Source organism: Centropristis striata, chromosome 5 (genome assembly GCF_030273125.1).
Source record: "Centropristis striata isolate RG_2023a ecotype Rhode Island chromosome 5, C.striata_1.0, whole genome shotgun sequence".
Lineage (NCBI taxonomy): Eukaryota > Metazoa > Chordata > Actinopteri > Perciformes > Serranidae > Centropristis > Centropristis striata.
The window spans coordinates 41745975-41767623 of record NC_081521.1 but is presented as its reverse complement, the minus strand read 5'-3'; the positions used below and the strand labels follow the sequence as shown (position 1 = coordinate 41767623).

General features: G+C 36.6%; 1 protein-coding gene across 2 annotated transcripts; it reads left to right on the top strand.

Annotated features, from left to right (window-relative positions):
• Window positions 1–629: 629 nt before the first annotated feature.
• On the top strand, window positions 630–20413 carry wdr46 (WD repeat domain 46). Of its 2 annotated transcripts, none has more exons than XM_059333344.1 (14): window positions 630–753; window positions 987–1139; window positions 3080–3160; window positions 3256–3368; window positions 3474–3561; window positions 4815–4876; window positions 5645–5749; window positions 6520–6670; window positions 7797–8032; window positions 10431–10584; window positions 15490–15637; window positions 16258–16448; window positions 19417–19530; window positions 19636–20413. In XM_059333344.1, exons 1-14 carry the CDS (start codon window positions 697–699, stop codon window positions 19753–19755), a joined length of 1773 nt encoding a protein of 590 aa, XP_059189327.1. In that variant the 5' UTR covers window positions 630–696; the 3' UTR covers window positions 19756–20413. The 2 variants fall into 2 exon arrangements, with proteins under 2 accessions (XP_059189327.1, XP_059189326.1); XM_059333343.1 differs by having other exon boundaries at window positions 669–753; window positions 984–1139.
• The last annotated feature ends 1236 nt before the right edge of the window (window positions 20414–21649 follow it).

Below are 21649 nucleotides of genomic sequence, written 5' to 3'. Positions count from 1 at the left end.
GCCAATAACATGAAGTGCAATCGAGACGTGTCATTGATTGGTTCATGCATTTGTTTTTAACTACACGACTGAATACAACAATGATAATGACAATGAGGTTTCTTCTTTTCAATACAATTTCCCCAGCCTCGGAAATAACCTGTTCACACGGCACGGGTGAGGCTGGGGGGCATAAGAAATGTTGAGCAACTTGATAAAGATTGGGATATACATTTTTGTGGTTTGCCCAGTATGTGAGCAGTTCTGAAGGATCTTTTTTTTTTTTTTTTTTCCCATCTTTATTGCACAATACTATAATTACAAGTTCAATCAAGAATCTCCACTATGCATTCCCCCCAAAAATACAAAGAACAAAAACAAATACAACATTCTGCAAGGCAAAGAGTTAAATAAACAACAAAACCATCATCTCAGTAGGTCAAGTGGACACAGACACAAACTCCAATAGAGATATAAAAGCATAAAAATAAACTATGACATTAGAAAATAAAATAAAAGTTCTGAAGGATCAGCGAGGTAGCGGTTCACTTCCACTGTTGGTGACTCGGTGACGTCACGAGTCACGTGACCAAACCACGCCTGCTTCATGAGCTACCGCGCATGTGTCGGAGCTTCAGCGGAACCATCACTACGTACCGCCGGAAGTGATGTATTCAGAAGTGACGTCACAGGAACTAAAAAACGTATACAACAAAGATGGCGTCGCCCGACGAAGCACCGGTGAAGGATACACACGTGGGTAAAGAGAAGAAGGTAAATAGGAATAAATGATCGGTGGAGTATGTAGCTGTTGGTGCTGTTAGCTAGCAGAGATCAGGACGCACACACACACACACCGTAGCATTAGCTTCGTTAGCATCAGGCGGCTAACGCAAGCAGCGCGTGTGAAAGGGGTGATGGAGGAGCCGAGCTGGGATAAATCAACTGTAAATGTGTCTTTTTGTGAGAGTCACTGCTGCTAACCTGCTCCTGCTTGCTCCTAGCAGCCTCCTGCTCGCTACTGGGACGAGGCGGAGGAGGGGGAGACCCATGGAAACAAAGGAGGAGAAGAAGGAGAACAGAAGGAGCAAAACACACAGAAAACAAAGAAAAGAAAAGAAGAAAATGATCCTGAGGATGGAAAGAAGTTCATATCAGGGGTAAGAAAGTGGAAGCAAGTTCTGTGTCACTGTTATTTAAAGACGTGGGAAACAAACACATCTACACAATATCACAATATGTTTTTATACAACTTTATTAGGGAAGTAGAAAAGAGATCATGTATAAAATAATCAAGTGTAAAAACAATATGTAAACATTGCCAAAGAAACGGTTAACTGTAAGTATTATAAAATAGGAACTGGTTAATGGTTAAACAGCCCATGTATGTATGATATTTAATCTAAAGTACAAGTATGTGTGTATAGTTAATAAGGCTGCACAATAATATAGATTTTTTTCATTGTCACTGCAATGTTAAGTAGCTCAATAAACACACCATAAAAACTGCAATATTGCCCTCAGGGATTGTTTGAGTTAGTTGAAAGAGAGTCAATAAAACTGCCTTTTTAAATATAACTATCATTCGTTTTTGAAGTCGCTCCTTTGTATTCGGTTTAATTTGTCGATAAGAAAATGTTAGAAATAGTTCCCGTAAGGCTGTAGGATCTAGTTCAGGGGTCGGCAACCTTTTCAACAAAAAGAGACATTTTGGGCCAAAAAAACAGAAAGAAAAGTCCCTCTGGAGCTGCATCTTTGAGCCTCATGATGAAAGTCATTTGCTAATTTCTCGCTGTAAATCACTCATTGTGAAGCACTGGTAGTGAATGTGAACAAGTCTGTCTTTGCTGTTGTAGCTATTTTGGTCAAACATTTAGAGGATAGGGCAAAGGGCCAGATGGTCAAAGGCAATGATGCACATTTAAGTCGACTAAAATATATATATATTGTTTTCCTGTCTATAGGGTCCATATGTTTACAATTGGAGAATGTAAGAATCACTACAACAATGTGGATTAGTTGATCTAGTTGGTATTATTTAGACTAATAATGCAAGTAGAGGGAATGATCATTCTTGCATCATTATTCTCCTTTTCATTGTAAAGTTATGTGATTTTTTCCCTTTTTTTCAGGATCTGTTCCAAACTAATATTGCAATTTTGATATGGTTGATAAATTGTGCAGCCCTAATTTCCTTTAATTATTTCTTATTCAACAAGCAGTTTGTTGTTTTCTAGCCGTATTCCTTAAACCAGCCGACAGATAGAACTGAGTAAACATTTATATATTATATCAATACTGCCCTACAAAGTCTAACTGCAGTAACTACATTTTTGGTCAAAATTGAGTTATAACTAAAAATTAACTCCTTGATGTCTGTTTTATCTTGTGACAAAGTTTTAGATTTCAATTTTGCTTTATTTCAGGGAAATAATGATATAAAAACCACAAAATCCAACTCAAAACCAAGCAGTAATTGCACTTACCAGGGCCTGCTTTGGATATATATATATATATATATATATATATATATATATATAAACATATACATCTATGATATAGATAAAATTATATTTAGACTAAAATATAACATTACTCTATAATATTAAGTCTAAAATACACAAATCTTTGAATAGAGTTATTCACTTAAACACACTTATAACAAAATCAATTTAAAATGTTTATTCACTGAAAACTAAATATAAAAGCTGAAGGAACATTGTTGTTACTGCACTCTGTTTATCATTAAGATTTTATACTATTTTAATACTTTTACAGCAAAACCAGAGTGCAGTAACTACATTTTTGGGGTCAAAGGTAAAATAAATCATCATGATTTTTGAGCATAAAAATGACATCATCAATACATGTAGAAATAAGTGTCATATCACTTACCTACATATAACCAATTTGGCAGGCCAGTTAAAAAACGTTTTTAAAAAAACGTAAAAAAAACTTTAAAGCAGTTTTTCTCAGTTTTACCTTTTGCCTAGTTACTGCAGTTAGACTTTGTAGGGCAGAATACATCTCCCGTCTCTACAGTACTGTTTTATCTTCATTAAGTTGTATTTCCTCAGATTTTTTCTTCATTCTCCCTCAGAAATCTGACCCTTTCCCAGGACCTGCTCGTATCCCACGAGACAGGATGGAGAAGTTCAAGAGGAAAAATAAAACCAAAAAGGTAAGCACCCTGATGTCTCTTATTTACAATAACTAGTAAATGAGTTGTATGTTGCCACCAGCTAACATCTCATTTCTTTATTCTCTTCGTCCTAGCCGAGTCAGCAGCATCCCAAGCTGAAAGATACGATCGTTCGCTCAGAGAAAGCTTCAAAAATGTCCCAAAAACAAGCTGCTCGCTTCGACCTCCTGCTCCCAGAGGACGCAGGGTAACTTCTACTAAAAGTTGGCTGGCTGCTTCATGTCACGGTGTATGACATGAAAGAGATTTAACGATGAAAATGCACATTTAGTAAAGTCCTGTTTAATCTCAGATTTCTAGAAGGAGATGAAGGTGAGGACACGTGTACGATCTCTCAGGAAGATATCGCAGATGCTGTGGATATAACATCAGGGGCCAAGGTGGGACGCTGACCAAACAAAGTTTTTCACCTCTGATATCTAAGTGCTTGAGGCCTTGATTGTAAAAAAAAATCATATTTCTATTTCCTAATGTTGTTTAAGGTCAGTTGTTACTTTTAAATGTTGATTGACAGCACACGCCCCTGATAACAGCATGAGCAGCACACGGCTTCGGGTGGATTGTTCTGCATGTGTGGGGGCTTAACTTTGACAAATCCAGTGCCTTTTATATTCCTGTTTAGTTTTTAAAAAAGCTAAATGTCAGAAAACAAGTCAAATACAGCTTGTTTAGAACAAGATTAACTACATTTACATCCACAAAATACTCATTTTCTTCCTCTTAATTCCAAACAGGACAATATTCCTACTAAGCGACTTTTCCACTAATATTCCTGTTGACATGCAGCCATGTGGCCTCTGATTCTCACAGAATGTTGTTCATCATGGTAAAATATGGACAGGTGGAACAACTTGTGCCATTTTGCTTCTTTGAGTCAAAATAGGATTTTTTAAATTTTTATAATTCTCTTTTTATTTAGGAAGGCAAATTTCCATCACATACATCAATTACAGCCGTAGTCATTCAAGGACATAGGAAAGGATGGATGTAAAAGTTTAAGTGATTTGTCCAAACTGCCCTTCTGGGGTTTCTTTTACAGACCATTCATTTTCAGTTGGGGAAAAAAACGAAAAAAAACCAAACAGAACAGAACCAGGGAGCGCACCATTTCAGACAATCAAAAAATCACATAAAAATAAAAATAAGTTTAAAATAAGCACAAAGTACAAGTATATTCAAATGAAATCAGATCTGATTGGCTTTACATACTCATTCCAAAATAGGATTTTTGACGTAGTTTTCCACTGTGGCAAACTTGTTTCAATGTGTAAACACAACCTCTGTTTCATTGCTTCAACAACCTTCTTCAAAAGGTCCACGTTGCAATATTTATGCATATCAAGTATTTTATAGTATTCTAGAGAAGGTGTGTTTCTATTTTCTCCTAGTTGGGTTGTGTCCAAAGAATGCTCTGAAACCCAAAATACATTGGCATATCCCACGTGTCATAATAAAGCTTAATTAGGAATAAGGAATAATTCAGAATGTCCAAGTGGAATATGCTTTTTACAAGGTCTAGGTAAACTTAAACATAGTCTTTGTTTATTGTTTGTATTTCAAAAGCCCTTTCATAAACTGCTTTCCAGGTCTGAGGCCTTTTAATTACTGTTCCTCTCTCTCTCTTCCTTCTCAGTATTTTAATCTGACACTGTCTCAGTTTGGACCGTACCGAGCGGATTACAGCAAGACTGGACGGTCAGTATCTCCACACGCCTATAAACCATGTAGACCAGGGCTGTCAAATACTCAAAATACTCACATACACAATGGGCCAAAATGTAAAACTTGAATAAAATCGCGGGCCAACATTGAACAAATAAACCTTTTAATATCTACCAAACATGTTTTGCTTTAACATTAAATATGGAACCAGCAACGCTTATAAACATACAATATATAACTAAATAGTGCAGACATGCAAAATCAAATTTCATATAAAAAACACATCAATGTCATCAATTTATTAAATAAAAATTAAATAAAATGCCTCTTTTCTATTTGCATCCTTCTGATTTAAATATCAAAATAAACTTTTTCAACAGGTTAATAAATTCTGCCTTTCTTTCCTCCATTTTTGGGAAGGGGTAGCTGGGAGACAGCTCTAGCTTGAGGTTGCTATGACGACTGTCACAGAGGAGCGTTTCTGGGTCCTGTCCTGATTGACGCGCCAAAACAACAGCAGGGCATTGTGGGATTTGTAGTATTAGCTGTAAATGCGCCGTATAATACCGGCGGGTCAGCTTTTATAGTACAATAATAAGATAATAATTTGGTATTGCCTCGCGGGCCAAATAAAAGTTTGACACCCCTGATGTAATAGTGTTTGTTTTAGAGTTTCTGCCACAATTCATGATGAGAAAATGAACTCCTTTATCACTACAAGTGAGTGCCTTTTATATAGTAATATGGATTTAAAGTTTAAACTGTGGACATTTAGTTAACAATGTATTTTCTTCTCTTCAGTCAGCTGCTGCTTGGTGGGAGGAGAGGCCATGTTGCTTGTATAGACTGGCAGTCCAAACAGCTGATGTGTGAGATCAACGTGATGGAGACTATTAATGATGTAAAGTAAGTCTTCCAGCCGAACACTATACAAAGCAAAGAAAACGTTATACTATAATTATAATCAGGGTTCGTACGGATGCTTGAAAATGCTTGAATTTTAATGTTGAATTTCAAGGTTTGAAAAGTGCTTTTATTTTGGATTAAGTGCTTGTAAATGCTTTAAATTCTTACTGTATTTGTCTTGCAATCTGACTATAGATAACCACATTTTTAATGGAAAAAATGTATAAACTGAACAGCCTATAGCCTATCTGGCCTGCGTCTTCTTGTTTCTAGATGTTTCTTGTTGCTCTCTCCTGTATCTTCTTACTGAAGGGAGTTGTTCTAATTCCTACTGGATGTGAGGGTCCTGAAGTATCCTGTTTGTGGGTCTTTCCTCCTAGTTTGGCTGGTGTTTAGTTCCTCCAGCTGCCGGTTGATGATTTCTGTGAGCTTCCTTTAGCTCTTAGCCTCTAGATTCCCAAACCAGCATGTTTTATGAGATTAGCAAACTACTTTTAGCTGTTAAAAGTGTAATACCATTGCTGGTGGTATGGTGAAATTACCCTTTTTAGTATCAAAGTACTCATATAAAACATGACATTTACAACCGTTGAAAGGTCCTGGAAAAGCTTGAAAATGGACCTTGAAAGTCCTTAAAGTGCTTGAATGTGACCACTGAAAAAGTGTACGAACCCTGTATAATATCATTATTAATATTATTATTATTATTATAATCACCTAGTGCTTCACCTACCAGCAAGTGTGCACAACATGTCTCTGCCTTTATGTAGGTGGCTGCATAGTGAGGCCATGTATGCAGTGGCTCAGAAGAAGTGGCTGTATATCTACGACTCCAATGGAATAGAGCTTCACTGCATCCGCAAGTTCAATGACGTCCTTCGCATGCAGTTCCTGCCCTACCACTTCCTGCTAGCAACAGCGGTGAGTTCATTTCAACCATCCTGCCATGTTTTTTTCTGTTGAATGTTCTGTTTGCCTAACACTAGGGCTGTGCATTGGCACCGCCCTCACAATCCGATTCGATTACGATTCACCAGGTAACGAGTCGATTCTACGATGCATCACAATTATACTGCACACAACAAGGGACATTTTCCGTCAGTCATGAGGCAATACAAGCAGTCAGATAGGCCTAATAACAATAGATTTTATTGGCTGCTATGTGTGTATCATCACTCTCCTGTAGCTTTGACATGAATGTCATTAAATACCTTTCAGATTAATACCTCAACATTCTCATTCACCAAGAAACATTAATGCACAATATATTAAATATATTAGAAAGGACCTTTTTGGAAAATGACAAATGAACCTGTTTTGAAAAGACGGCTAATGCATATATTTTGAAAAGATGGCAAAATGAATCTCCTGCCTGAGTTCATCTCAGAGTAAGGAAAGAGAAATGCCTCCTCCTGCCATAAAAAGGAACCTGCTGAGGTGAAATCTACATCAGCTAAATGTGGAGCCCTTGTTCCTGAGCTAGGGAAGACGTTAGCGCTATCCCACCTAGCTAGCTATCGCTAGTTTTCATGACGCAAAAATGCAACGTTAAGGAAACGCAACTTAATTAGCAGCGCTAATAGCCGCTAACGTCGCTAATAGCCGCTAGCGACGCTAATAGCCCCGCTACCATAACACCGGTGATCTCAGCGGAGCCCCCAGAGACCTTTCGCCTTTCAACTTTCGCTCTAAACTATTTAAAACACCATCTACAGCTAAAGAGAGTTTCGCGTCTGCAGCAGCCATGTTGGATCCGTAAGAAAACTACAAGCTTCCGTCTGCCGAGTAGTACGCATCATCGTCTCACCGTCCCTCCCCGCTCTGTGATTGGATCCCTAAAACAGGGCTAAGAAACCTTCCTGGTTTCCAGACTGGATGGAGGTTTGAAATTAAATTCGAGCGCGCAAGGCAGTCTGGGTAAACCAGCCAGGCTAGCAGAGATAATGATACTCTTGTGAAGGTTAGACATTAAGGCTTGTGTGTATTCATTGGTCGTCTCTTTGCCTGCAATCAGCTCCTGACTTCCTGTTTCCCCTCCCGTCTCCAGAGTGCCACAGGTTTCCTGCAGTATCTGGACGTGTCTGTGGGGAAGGAGGTGACCGCCACCTGCACCAAGTCCGGCCGGCTGGATGTGATGAGCCAGAACCCTCAGAACGCCGTCATCCACCTCGGCCACGCCAACGGCACCGTCACGCTGTGGTCGCCCAACCAGAAAGAAGCTCTGGTCCAGATGCTCTGTCACCAGGGCGGCGTGCGCTCCGTCACCGTGGACAAGACGGGCACGTGAGTCACCAGAGACGCCACACTTTATTAGAAAGACAACATGGATATTGGGATCATTCTGCAGGAGGCTGTGGATAATCGTGTGCATCACGTAGAGGTTGTTTCACTCCCAGTATAAACAACAGCATTAATATTTCATTTAAGTTTTAAACCCCTTTTTAAACATTCAGTTTTTACTTGGTAATGGATTGTTTATTAATCAATATTATTTCATAGCTAGGGCTGTTGTGATTAGTTCAAAGCTTTATTAATAATTCATTTTTAATCAACATTTGAAAGCTTTTTTATTGCATGTCTATTCTTTCGATTAAATTCAGCATTTCTGCACAGTTGCATATAAAAATTATTCTACACCAGGGATGGGCAACTGGAGGCCCGGGGGCCGCATACGGCCCACACCCTCACTAGAAGTGGCCCTCAGTACAACTACATGCATTTGAGCATGAAATCTTAAAAGTGCAGTGTAAAAATGCACAAAATGACTTCTTGCAATTAATGTTGGTCTGCTGTTCTTGCACTGACAAAAAAGAAATCACAGTAAGTGGTTATTTTTTATTTGCTTCAAACCTTTTGTTTTCCTATTTATACTGTTATAGATGCATTTGAGCATGAAATATGTTAAGTTACTGCACTGTAAACATATTTAAAATGTCAGTTTCATCATATCTGGTACCAGGTACCATGTACAGTCTGTGGAGCCCTTTGAGGCAAATCTGTGATTTGTGATTTTGGGCTATATAAATAAAATTGATTTGATTAGATCTGGTTAAGTGACGCTCCTATATGTGGCCCTGTGGTAGTGAACATGAAATATTGTGGCCCCCTGCAGCATTTAAGTTGCCCATCCCTGCTCTACACTAATATTATTAGTAGGAAGTGAGTCAATATCAGTGGTAAGCTTCGTAAGATTGTTTCAGACTTGTGATCCGCTTCTTCCACGTCCCGAGGAGACTTTTCTAACAGTTTGTAGCTGTAGTGAATCAGATCTAGCCATGCAGACCTCAGGACTGGGAGTTAAACACAGAACTCAGAACACTCCACTGCAAATAAGTTTCTTCTAACTTAATAACTAATAACTTTCTTCTGCTGACTGAAGTTGAGTTGCAGCAAGAAGTCAGGCAGAGGAATCACTAGCTGGCTGATTTAGTCTCATTTGTGGCGTGATGAACACAGAGAGAGCTGAGTGAAACAATGCACTTCTCGCTGCTTTACAATTAAATAAGATTTTCCCAATTTAAATGGTAAAAAAATAAAAATGTACACTACCGGTCAAAAGTTTTAGAACACCCCAATTTTTCCAGTTTTTTATTGAAATTCAAGCAGTTCAAGTCAAATGAACAGCTTGAAAGGGTCCAAAGGTAAGTGGTGAACTGCCAGAGGTAAATAAAAAAAGGTAAGCTTAACCAAAACTGGAAAATAATGTACATTTCAGAATTATACAAGTAGGCCTTTTTCAGGGAACAAGAAATGGGTTAACAACTTAACTCTATGGAGTCTTGGGCTATTTTGTCCATTTTTGAATTCTTTTCATGTCTTTGTAAGTCATTTTGTGTCTTTTTTTGGTCATTTTGTGTCTTTTTTTTGGTAATTTTGTGTCTTTTGGTGTCTTTTTTGTCATTTTGTTTATTTTTTTTTGGTCATTTTGTGTCTTTTTTGTCATTTTGTGTCTTTTTTTGGTCATTTTGTGTCTTTTTTTTAGTCATTTTGTGTCTTTTTTTGTCATTTTGTGTCTTTTTTTGGTCATTTTGTCTTTTTTTTAGTCATTTTGTGTCTTTTTTTGGTCATTTTGTGTCTTTTTTTTGTCATTTTGTGTATTTTTTTGGTCATTTTGTGTCTTTTTTTAGTCATTTTGTGTCTTTTTTGTGTTTTTTTTTTGGTCATTTTGTGTCTTTTTTTTGGTCATTTTGTGTCTTTTTTTTAGTCATTTTGTGTCTTTTTTTGTCATTTTGTGTCTTTTTTGGTCATTTTATGTCTTTTTTTGGTCATTTTGTGTCTTTTTTTAGTCCTTTAGTCCAACATAAAACATGATTTTGAATCTTTTTTTTTACTTTCAAAACACTATCATGCTCAAAAAAGAATTTTAAATGTTGCAAATGTGCATTAATTTCAGAGTACACTGAGACATTAAACTGCATCATTTTCAATTAAATTCTGGAAAAGTTGGTGTGTTCTAAAACTTTTGACCAGTAGTGTGTATGTGGCCAAGTATTTCCTGGTGGTAGCGACCCCAGGCAGAGCAGTGGGTGGTTACAAGATAACACTTTGTAGAATAAATTCCTAAATAGTGAACAGCTTTAACATCAGGTTAAAAAAAAAAAATCACAGTTTTGGTAACTAAACTGCAGTTTCCTCAATGTCCACCAGAGAGCAATGTGTTGTTTTTGTCTCCTCTTGGCAGATACATGGTCACATCTGGTATGGATAAAAAGCTGAAGGTTTATGACATCAGAACCTTCAAACCCCTCAAGTCTTACTTCCTGCCTGCCGGAGCCTCCTGTCTGTCCCTGAGCCAGAGAGGGCTGCTGTCTGCAGCCACAGGGGACGTTGTTCAGGTCTGTACCACCTCCACACTGCTCTCTCCACCATACGTCGGTGAAAAATGAGCCTGCACAAAGGAAGTGATGCATTCAGGGGAATGGTTTGTTGAGGGAACACAGCTTGATTTGATCATGATCAGCAGAAGCAGAAACCACAGACACGTTGAATGTATGGAGAAACAAAAGTCAAGGCTTCATTTCCTAACAAAGATCTAGTCAGTTTCCTGTAAAGAGCCATCAGAGCCAATCTGGTACGCACCAAGGTTATAATAGTTCTGGATTTTTCATTAGTTTTAGTTTTAATTTCGTTGTGAATTTTTGTTTGCAAATTCAGTTAGTTTTAGTTAGTTTTTAGAGTGAGTTTTCTAGTTTTGGTTTAGTTTTTTTGAAAATGCTTAGTTTTAGTTTAGTTTTTATTAGTTTTAGTGTTAGTTTTAGTTTTTTTTTGTAATGGGCTATGTGTTGGGTGCCAGATTCAAAGTGGTCATAATAAATGTTTCCTTTATTTCCTTTGGTTTATCATCTCAGCCCCAATAAGGTTATTAACTGTTTTGTATTTTGGTTCTAGTGTAAACATCCCAGTCTCAGTAAACATATTCACCATGTGTTGCATGTTCAAATAGAAACACTGAATTATGAATGAAAAAAGTTGACAAAAACGAAAACTAAGGACATTTTCACTATAATTTTAGTTAGTTTTAGTTAGTTTTGTAACCACAAAATACAGTTTCAGTTAGTTATCGGTTTTTTAAAAACTCTCGTTTTTATTTTTATTTCAGTTAACAAAAATGTTTTTTAAATTCTAGTTTTGGTTATTTCGTTAGTTTCCGTTTACTATAATAACCTTGGTACGGATACATTTGGTGGAAACATTTCACATTGCTGCAGGTTACAACTGACCTGTTCCTGTTGTCTGTATAGATTAATACCAATTATAATCAATCTCCTCCTCTCCAGGAAGCTTTCCTTGGAACTGACAATTACACATGAGTTCATTTTAACCCTCTGAACCCCAAAGCCTGGTGGGAAAAAGCATGTTTTCCAAACAAACACACTGCAATTTGTCAGGTTTACCACTTTCTGATGGTCCTTGAATGGGTCATGTCTCACAAACACTTTCATAAGAAATAAGTAACAATTAGCTTAACCTCCTGAGACCCTGGACCCTGCATCCTCATATGTGGACATTTCATTTTAGGTTTTCTGGACCTTATATTTCATTCTGCTTAACTCCAACTATGCACTCTAGAATAAGAACAATACATCAATCAGTGTAAAAACCAGATGGCAGCATCTTGGTAAAGTCAATTAACAGCTTTTACCCAGACAAAAGTGGACCAGGTCCCAAAGCTGATCAGATTTTATGATTAAAACTTGTGTATTTGTGCTTAATAATGTTTGTAGTTTGATGTTCTGTGCAAGTTTGACTATTTTTAGCATTAGCAACATTTTTCCGACGCTGCTAATCAGGAAGTATTCATTTGAAAACGAATAGACTTTTACTATCATTCTTCAAATGAGAGGGAGTAAATGTAAGGAAATAAAAAGTTTTATTCACTGGTGAATTAATTGCATGATACAGTAAAATGGACCCATTATTTTTTTTCAAAAACTAATTCCTGTTCAAAGACAATGCTTAGTTTTTGTATTTATCAGGTCCTACAAATCCAAAATATCTATGAGAAACCAACAATACATACCAAACAAAAGCTTGGCTCTCAGGAGGTTAAAAATGTGATATTTTATTGAAATCACAAATTGGTTGCAGATCCTGTAAAAAAAAAACCATTATCCAATTCTGCACTCTGTGGTGTAAGTGGGCAGCCATGTTACATGTTCACATCCAACAGAACTGCAGGTTGTTTACACAAAGGAGAGGTTGTAAAGATGTATATATATCAATATATATATATATATATATATCGATATATATATATATATATATATATCGAGATATATATATATATATATATATATATATATATATATATAGCATTTGGAGCCCCCATTATCTTTCCATTATTGCTAACATTTGTGAACATTTTATATACATAGATTCCATTATATTACATTTTTTTCCCGCATTTTCTTTTTTACAGTTATATTGAATATTTCTGAATAGTTCTCCCTTCCTCTGTCCATAACTGCTGTTTCCATTGAGGTGCAGAATGTTTCTATTATATATATTGCAGTGAAAGAAGTAGGTCATAGTCATAAAATGTGACAGGAGCAAATGAATTCCCTGCTCGGGGCTCAGAGACTGTAAAATGCGCAGGTGTTAGTTTCACCTGCGTTCTTGCTGCTTTTGCAAAAACGTCTGCTGTGAAAAAGTTCTGCCGTAAGTTCTTCTTCCTAATGCTTCTATACATCAGAAGACTATGAAAAGATTAGGAAAAGACTCCCAGAAAACTACCAGCTCACATCTAAAGACAAGAGTTTGGAGTTTCTAGTCTCACTCTGAGGTTTTAGACCAGGGCTGTCTAACTCAAACACACAGTGGGACAAAATGTAAAACTTGGACAAAGTCGCGGGCCAACATTGATATTTATTGAAAAAATTAACCTAAACTAAAAAGTTCAAACGAAATGGAACAAGCAAAGCTTGATATAACTTAATATTGCAAACATGCAAAATCGAATATCAAATAAAACAAACAAACACATCAATGGCATTCATTTCTTACATAAAATTTTAATAAAAATCGTACGTCCCTTTATTTTATATGCGGCCTTCTTTAAATTTATATTTAACAGTAATCTTTTTCCACAGGCTAAAAATAAATGTGAGAATAAAATAACAATAATAAACCAAATGACTAATAATAATATCCTTCAATGAATGTGCAGCCATTCAAGCCTTGGACTAGCAAGAAAAAGTGCATAAAGACACTTTAATTGTTGCTCAGTTTGCTCCACACTGATCTACTGTGTTCAAGCCAGAACACCAGCAGAGCATTCTGGGATTTGTAGTATTATTTGTGCTGTATAATACCTGCGGGCCAGCTCTGGTTGTCATTTGGTATTTCCTCGCGGGCCAAATATAATTATAGTGTATAGAGTTTGACACCTCTGGTTTAGACAGACTGTGAATCTTGCAGATTAACTATTTATGAGACTACAACTAGATTCTTTTAGCATTTTTTTCCTACAATGCATTTCCCCCCATCATGCTCTTAGTGAAATGCAGATGGAGGAGAAGCAGCTTGTGGCTCCAGCTGCTGGAGTGTTTCACTGGTTTGTGTTGGAAAGAAAAGAAAAAAGAAGAGAAGACGCCACAAAATGCCTCACAAAGCTGAAAAGGCGTTTCTGTGTTTCTCACATGAAGAGTTGACTATTTTACAGTAAAAATAGATTTATGGAAGAATAAAGGAAATGAACATCTAGAAATGAATTCATGATATTCATTTATGTCCTATTTGATTATAATTTGTTTAACTGAATAATTATATGTATCAGTTCTATCAACTTTCATTTAATTAATCATACATTAATCATAGATTATTTATTAATAATTTATGCAGGCTGTATATTTATTTATACATTTTAACTGTTCTCTTTACTAAGAAACATCGCCCCCAAAAATCCCGCTTGTGGCCGTAAATATATGACATCACTGTATTGTTATGTAGGACTGAGCTTACTAACATTATTGTGATGTAACTTTTCCTGTCAAAGTGGTTTTACTGGTCTTACTGGAACCGCTCATCTATTGTTTGTTGATTGTTTTACGTCACTGAGACTTAAGATCATATCCACCACGTTGATATGATCGTAAACCCTAGAAGACTAGACTGATAAGAAGATTACTACCTTAGAAGCAGATTACTACCTGACACGTAACCATCCAGATGACCAGAGCTACTAAAGACTTTCTGTTTTTAGTCTGAAACTGTGAAAATGGTTTTGTGTAAGCTCAGCATAAATAATAATAATAATAATGCATTTTATTTATAGGCACCTTTCAGGACTCTCAAGGTCACCTTACAATAAACAATTAAAAACAAAACAATAATAATAAAACAGCAATGGCAGTAATAATAAAAAACAATGAAACAATTACAAATTAGAACAATAAACAACAATGACAGTAATAATAAACAACACAGCATAAGGATAGAATAAAAAAAACAAGCTGACATTTTGCATGTTGATGCTTTAAATTGTCCCACATTGCAGAAAGTCATTATTTGACACTATTGTCTTTCTTTTTTATTTTCTTTAACCTTTATTTAACCAGGGAATATCCCAATGAGATTAAGAAGCTCTTTTTCTTTAAGGGAGCCAGCAAACACAGAATACAGTTACATATTTACATAACATACAGACCTTAAACACATCATGAGAAACAAGTGCATGTTATGGAATTGGCCTCAATAACTCTTAGTTTGGATTTAAAAGTGCTCAAAGAAACAAATTCAGTTAATTTCCATTCTTTCTGCAGCATATTCCAGCAGAAGGTGCAGAGTAAACAAATGTCCTTTTACCAACTCTGTAGAGCAGAAGGACAGAAAGCAACAACTGATCTAGTGAACCAAGAGAATAAGATCCTGCATTTCTCACAGTAATTAAGGTGCAAATGTACGAAGGCAGCAGTCCCAATATTGCCTATAAATGAGAGTATACCAATGATTAGCCCTTGGAGTGGCCAGAGCAGGACATCCTACCCAGATGATAAACAGGATCAATCATTCTGAGACATTGATCAGCAGCATTCATGTACAAAAGATCTCCGTAATCCAACACAGATAAAAACGTTGCAGTGACAAGACGTTGTTTTTTTTACATTAAAACAAAAACACAACTTATTTTGAAAATAAAAACCCAATTTTAACCTCAGCTTCTTCACTAGATTTCCTATGTGTGTTTTTCTCTTCTTTTAATGCATAAGAGTGTTTAACTGAGCTGATGTGTGTCCCTGCAGCTGTACAGAGACGTGTGGAGCGCTCCCGTCACTAAACCCTACATGGCTCACCGACTGCCAGGGACGGTGTGGGGGACGCACTTCTGTCCCTTTGAGGACGTCCTCGGGGTCGGGCACGGAGACGGCTTCACCAGCATGCTGGTCCCAGGTCAGCCTCAGGTCCACATCACACCATTTATTTATTTAAACTGAAGCGTGAGGTTCCCTGATGGTTAAAACCAACCAGAACACTGAACTCTAGAGCTGCGTCCTCTCAACCCTCATGTGGTGTTCGGCTCTCTGGGACCCGAACACCACAGAGAGACAGACAGACAGACAGACAGACTGTCTGTCTGTCTGTCTGTCTGTCTGTCTGTCTGTCTTCCTTCCTTCCTTCCTTCCTTCCAACCTTTCTTTCTTTCTTTCTCTCTCTCTCTCTCCCTCCCTCCCTCCCAAGCTGGGAAATTCCAGTGTAGCAGCAGCATTACGCACAGAGACAATAACAACACAATTAAATAAAAAGAACAACCTAGGCATACTTCAAGCAATAAAATATAAAAATACAATAAAAAATAAAGTGTCTAAAGAAGGAGTATGTATTAAGGAGTAGAATAGAATTCCAGTGCAGAATAAATATGAATATACAGTATAAAAATGTTGGTGCTATGAAACAATGTGCATAAATACCCATAAAGTGCATATATTCTGTTTTATTTTGAATCCTCCGTTCATTATGCATTAACCCTGTTTCCTCCTTTACTGCTGTCTTCCTCCATCCTCCACTCTCAGGGGCGGGAGAGCCCAACTTTGACGGTCTGGATGCTAACCCGTACCGCAGTGCAAAGCAGAGGCAGGAGTGGGAGGTTAAAGCCCTGCTGGAGAAAATCCAGCCGGAGCTCATCACCCTGGACCCCGCCCAGCTGGGACAGGTGGACCGGGCCACCTTCCAGCAAAGGCACCAAGACCGGGTCCAAGCTCTGGTCAGTGTCTCGCACTCATCAACGCCTGTTTTAGGATGCAGATCTTTCCTCATAGTAGCTATGTGTCCTTCTCAGTGCTTTTTCCCCTTTCTATTTAATAGCACATTAAAAAAAGAACACTAACAAAACCATATAGATCAGGGGTCTCAAACTCAAATTACCTGGGGGCCGCTGGAGGCAGAATCAAAATAACCAAAAAAAGACACAAAATTACTAAAAAAAAGACACAACATGACAGAAAATAAACTAAATTACTTAAAAAAAGACACAAAATGACCAAAAATACACAAAATTGCTAAAAAAGAGACACAAAATGACTAAAAAAAAGACACAGAATTACCAATAAAGACACAAGATTATTAAAAAAGACACAAAATGGCCAAAAAAGACACAAAATGACAGAAAAAAACTAAATTATTAAAAGACACAAAATTATTTTAAAAAGACACAAAATGACCAAAATAAGACACAAAATTACTAAAAAAAGACACAAAATGACCAAAAAAGACACAAAATTATGTAAAAAAAGACACAAAATGACAGAAAAAACTAAATTATTAAAAAAAGCCACAATTATTTAAAAAAGACACAAAAGTACCAAATAAGACACAAAATTATTAAAAAAGACACAAAATTACTAAAAAAAAGGGACCTTCCACACACAACGCGGTAAAGTGCCATTCATATAAAACCCACATTAAACTTTCATATCAAGGTGGGGGCCACAAAATATCGTCATGAGGGCCACAATTGGCCCGCGGGCCGCGAGTTTGAGACCCATGATATAGATAATAGCACAATAGACAACGGAGGCCAAATCCTAAAGACTGTTCAGTTGAGTATAATAATTATTAACCCTTTGATGCACAACATGGTCTAAAGTGACCCGACGAAGTTTTTATATTCTGTATCTTTGCAATAAATTAATTTAATCATTCTGTATTCCAGGTTTTCCTCAAATAACTTATTTTTGATCATCATACATCCTAATTTTTGGTTTTCATTTCTTACTTTTTGAATAAAACCCTTTTTTTATCACTACTCTTCTAATGCAGGAGGTGATTTCTGACCCATGTTGTGCATTAGAAGGTGTTTATATGTTGTCACCAATTTAAAACCTGACAAAGAAGACACAAATATTAATCTATTATCTTATTTTGTTAAATTGGTGTTTTTCCAATGGAAATTATTATTTGGTGGCTCTAATAAGTCCCAAATGTTAAAATATGTGATTTTCCAACGTAATCTGGTGGTTCTAACAACTCTTATAAAGTTAAACCTTCAAAATAAGACAAACATAGTTACACATATACTCACATTGTTAATTTTTCACTTTTTGTATCACTAAGCTTCTAATGCACAAGGTCATTTTAGACCCATGTGTGTAAACTTGATGTAATAATACAAAAACTATTTTTCTTCATAAAGTATGAAAGGAAAAATGGATATAATGATCCGTTGGAATAAAAAAAAGATATTCAAACACACAGCCAGCATGAAATAACATGGGAAATGAATGTGGGTCATTTTGGACCCATGTTGAGCATCAAAGGGTTAAAAACAAAAATAACTGACCATTTTGAATACAGATTATTACTTACAGAACATAAATTCATGTTACAAAAACTCTCACAGATTAAAAAAGGAACATAAACCTAACAAAGAGAAGAAAACTCTTTTAATATAATAACTAGGACGACAGTAATCTAAAAGCCTGTTGGCGGTTTATTATTGATGCAGTTCCAAAGTTCAGCTCATAAATGTTTTGTAGAGTATTGATTGAGCCGGTTTTAACAACAAGAATGTGAATGCGGCTCCGCTCTAATTGGTAAGAGTGAAAATATTCCCAAGAAATGTGGGCATGTTGACTCTTGTATATCATAACATAACATAATGTTAACCCATAGTGAATATTAGGAAACCTTAAAGGTTAATCAGGCACTATCAATCAATCAAACTTTATTTATATCATACATATAAATGCAACACAGTGCTTTACAAAAAATAAGAATTAAAACAGACAATAAAAATGACAAAACCCACCCCTCCCTCCCCCACATACACAAACATGCACACACACACACACACACACACACACACACACACACACACACACACACACACACACACACTCAGACTCACACACAGCACATGTAACTGTTGCCAATTTATTGCAACAGATTAAGGAGTTAATTTAAGTTGTATTTGTTTCTTTAAATGTTGTTTTATTTGGTATACATTATAATGCTTTTATTTTGAAGGTGAACTAAGTCATCCAAGTCTGGTTTGGCTGCTCTCGATGCGTGAAAACTGTACATAAATTATAATGAAATAAAGGTTAAATCAAATTCATTTAACATTACATTCCACAAAGTAAAATACAGATTAATTAAACAAAATACCTTGTTGGCTGCATGCTACATAAAGGGAATTATATTTCATCCTTAGTCTTATTATATTATATATAATAATATAATATATATATTATTGATCAGTCTCTCTTGACAAACAGTTCCATCTGAACTATTGTTCATGCTTCCCGGGAAATCCACAAACGCCCCGAGAGCAGCCAAACCAGACTTGGGTGACTTAGTTCACCTTCAAAATAAAAGCATTATAATGTATACCAAATAAAACAACATTTAAAGAAACAAGTACAACTTAAATTAACTCCTTTATCTGTTGCAATAAATTGGCAACAGTTACAGCACATATTGATTGACGGTGTAGACTTGAGTGATTGGTACAGCCTCTATGTTTGTATTTATGCCTTATTTCTGCAATTATTCTACAGTTTTATTACAGTTTTTCTTGGCTAAAATGATAAACTTTGTTTTCTTGATATTAAGAGACGACTTATTCATCAATTTGCTTTACACCTTACACAATTCAGTGTCCTGGAGTTTCAAATTCTCTTTAAAAAAACAAATGCATGAAATAAAAATGTATTTTTTTTTTGTCTTTCCAGGGCTTTGACCCGCTTGCCAAAGAGAAATTTGTACCTCGGCATAAGAAAAAAGGTCGTAGCTCGGCTGGCAGCATTGAAAAGCGCAAGAGACAAGTGGCTCATGAGGACCAGCGGGTAAGACATCCAGAATATAAAATAAAGAGTGACTCAGTGACATTGTGGACTTTCTGGTTTATGTGCAGTGTTTGGCTCATCTCTCTTGACTTGTTTACCCCCCAGGACGTAATCAGGAAAACTGCAGAGGACAAAACGAAGATTGAAATGGAGAGAAAACAGAGGGAGAAAAAGGAGGCGGCACTATCTGGCAAGAGATCTGCTCTGGACAGATTCAAGAAGTAGAAAAGGAAGACAGAGCCTTTGTGCAGCTCAGAACGCAGTGACATTCTGTGGGAGTGGCCTTTGACCTTTACATAAAGGACACATTTTTTGGACACATTTTTCCACGGTGGAGAAAAAAACACGAACTGCAGAAAATCTGGAAAGTTGGCCCTCTTTCATGTCCCAGATCAGTTGTAATCAATGTTGAGTGCAGTGAAAGGGCAGTTCTATTTAATGCCGCAGCCTGAAGCTCTTTCTGTCTACATGAGTGGCTAATGAGTGGTCTGCATGGGTGTCATCCAGAATTTGTGTTAACCCATTGAGGCCTGAAAAATCCCTAGGGGATTTTAAAATAAGCCTCTAATATTCTGGAAATTCTGGAAAAATTCTGGGGGAAAAAGTGTCAACGCTTCTACTAAATAATAGATTTTTCAGCCTCTGTAGCAGATAGAAATGAAATTCAAAAAGTATTTGAGAGCTTATACAAATACTACAAAACGACGTAAACGCTTTCCAGGCTTCAATGGGTTAAGTTGTGATTTTTTCCCTCTACTGTTGAACACATTTTACATTAATTTCTGACCTTGTTGAATTGAGTTCTTTGGTGTCTGAAATGACTGAGCGTATGTCAAATGTTTTATATCAAGTTTCTCTAAAAATAAAACTCATAATTACTGGCTTCTGAATTCAGAGTGTTATGTGAGATCACAACTGACTGTAAACACGCTAAACTACGCTGACACATTGTGAGTTTAATATTTGTTATTAGCACGGCCTGCTTTCCAGACAAATTCATCAGCAGGTACAGTACAGGCCTAAAGTTTGGACACACCTTCTCTTTTAATGCGTTTCCTTTATTTTCATGACTATTTACATTGTAGATTCTCACTGAAGGCATCAAAACTATGAATGAACACATGTGGAATTATGTACTTAACAAAAAAGTGTGAAATAACTGAAAACATGTCTTATATTCTAGTAAGCAAAGGGTGGTTACTTTGAGGAATCTAAAATACAAGACATGTTTTCAGTTATTTCACACTTTTTTTGTTAAGTACATAATTCCATATGTGTTCATTCATAGTTTTGATGAATCTACAATGTAAATAGTCATGAAAATAAAGAAAAACGCATTGAATGAGAAGGTGTGTCCAAACTTTTGGCCTGTACTGTATATGTGGGAGGTGTCCTATGACCTATAGTCACTAGCAACAATGAAAAGGACAAAAGACAATGATAGGCTACCACTATGATGTCCACTGAAATGATCTTCATTGTCTAACAAGCTTTTCCAGAAGTTTAAAAGTTCCTCACACCAAATTGGAAAGGTTTCCGGTATCATTTCCGGTTTGTACTAAAACATGCTTTAATGTCCAAAACCAGCTTTTTATCCTACTGTCTGTCTGAATATACCTGTATTCACCTTAACCAATCATCTCGTGCCTGTCTGTCTCTGCAGTGTTTACTGGGCTAGTTCAGCTTGAACAGCCTGCAACAGGCTTCAAGGTTTGTTTGGTGGGTTTATCAGATGTGTTACCAATATATAAACTTCAATACTTTACAAACTATGTAATGTATAGGCAGCTTAATGAAAATCCAATCCAAAATCCAATCAAACATACAGTACAGGCCAAAAGTTTAGAACAATGTTAATGTTAAGTACATAATGTACTTAACATTAACATTGTTAAGTACATTATGTATATAGCAGTACTGGAAACAAAAATTCACCGGCTCAAAGTGAATGTGGAGGTAAATGGACAGAATGGGAATGAAACTACTCTGCCGATTTCCCTTAAAGGAACACTCCACCGTTTTTTCATATTAAAACATGTTATTGGGTCAAGTAAGACGAGTTGATACAGACCTCTTGCGTCTCAATGCGTGCACTCAATCGCCCTGGCGCGCGGCGCCA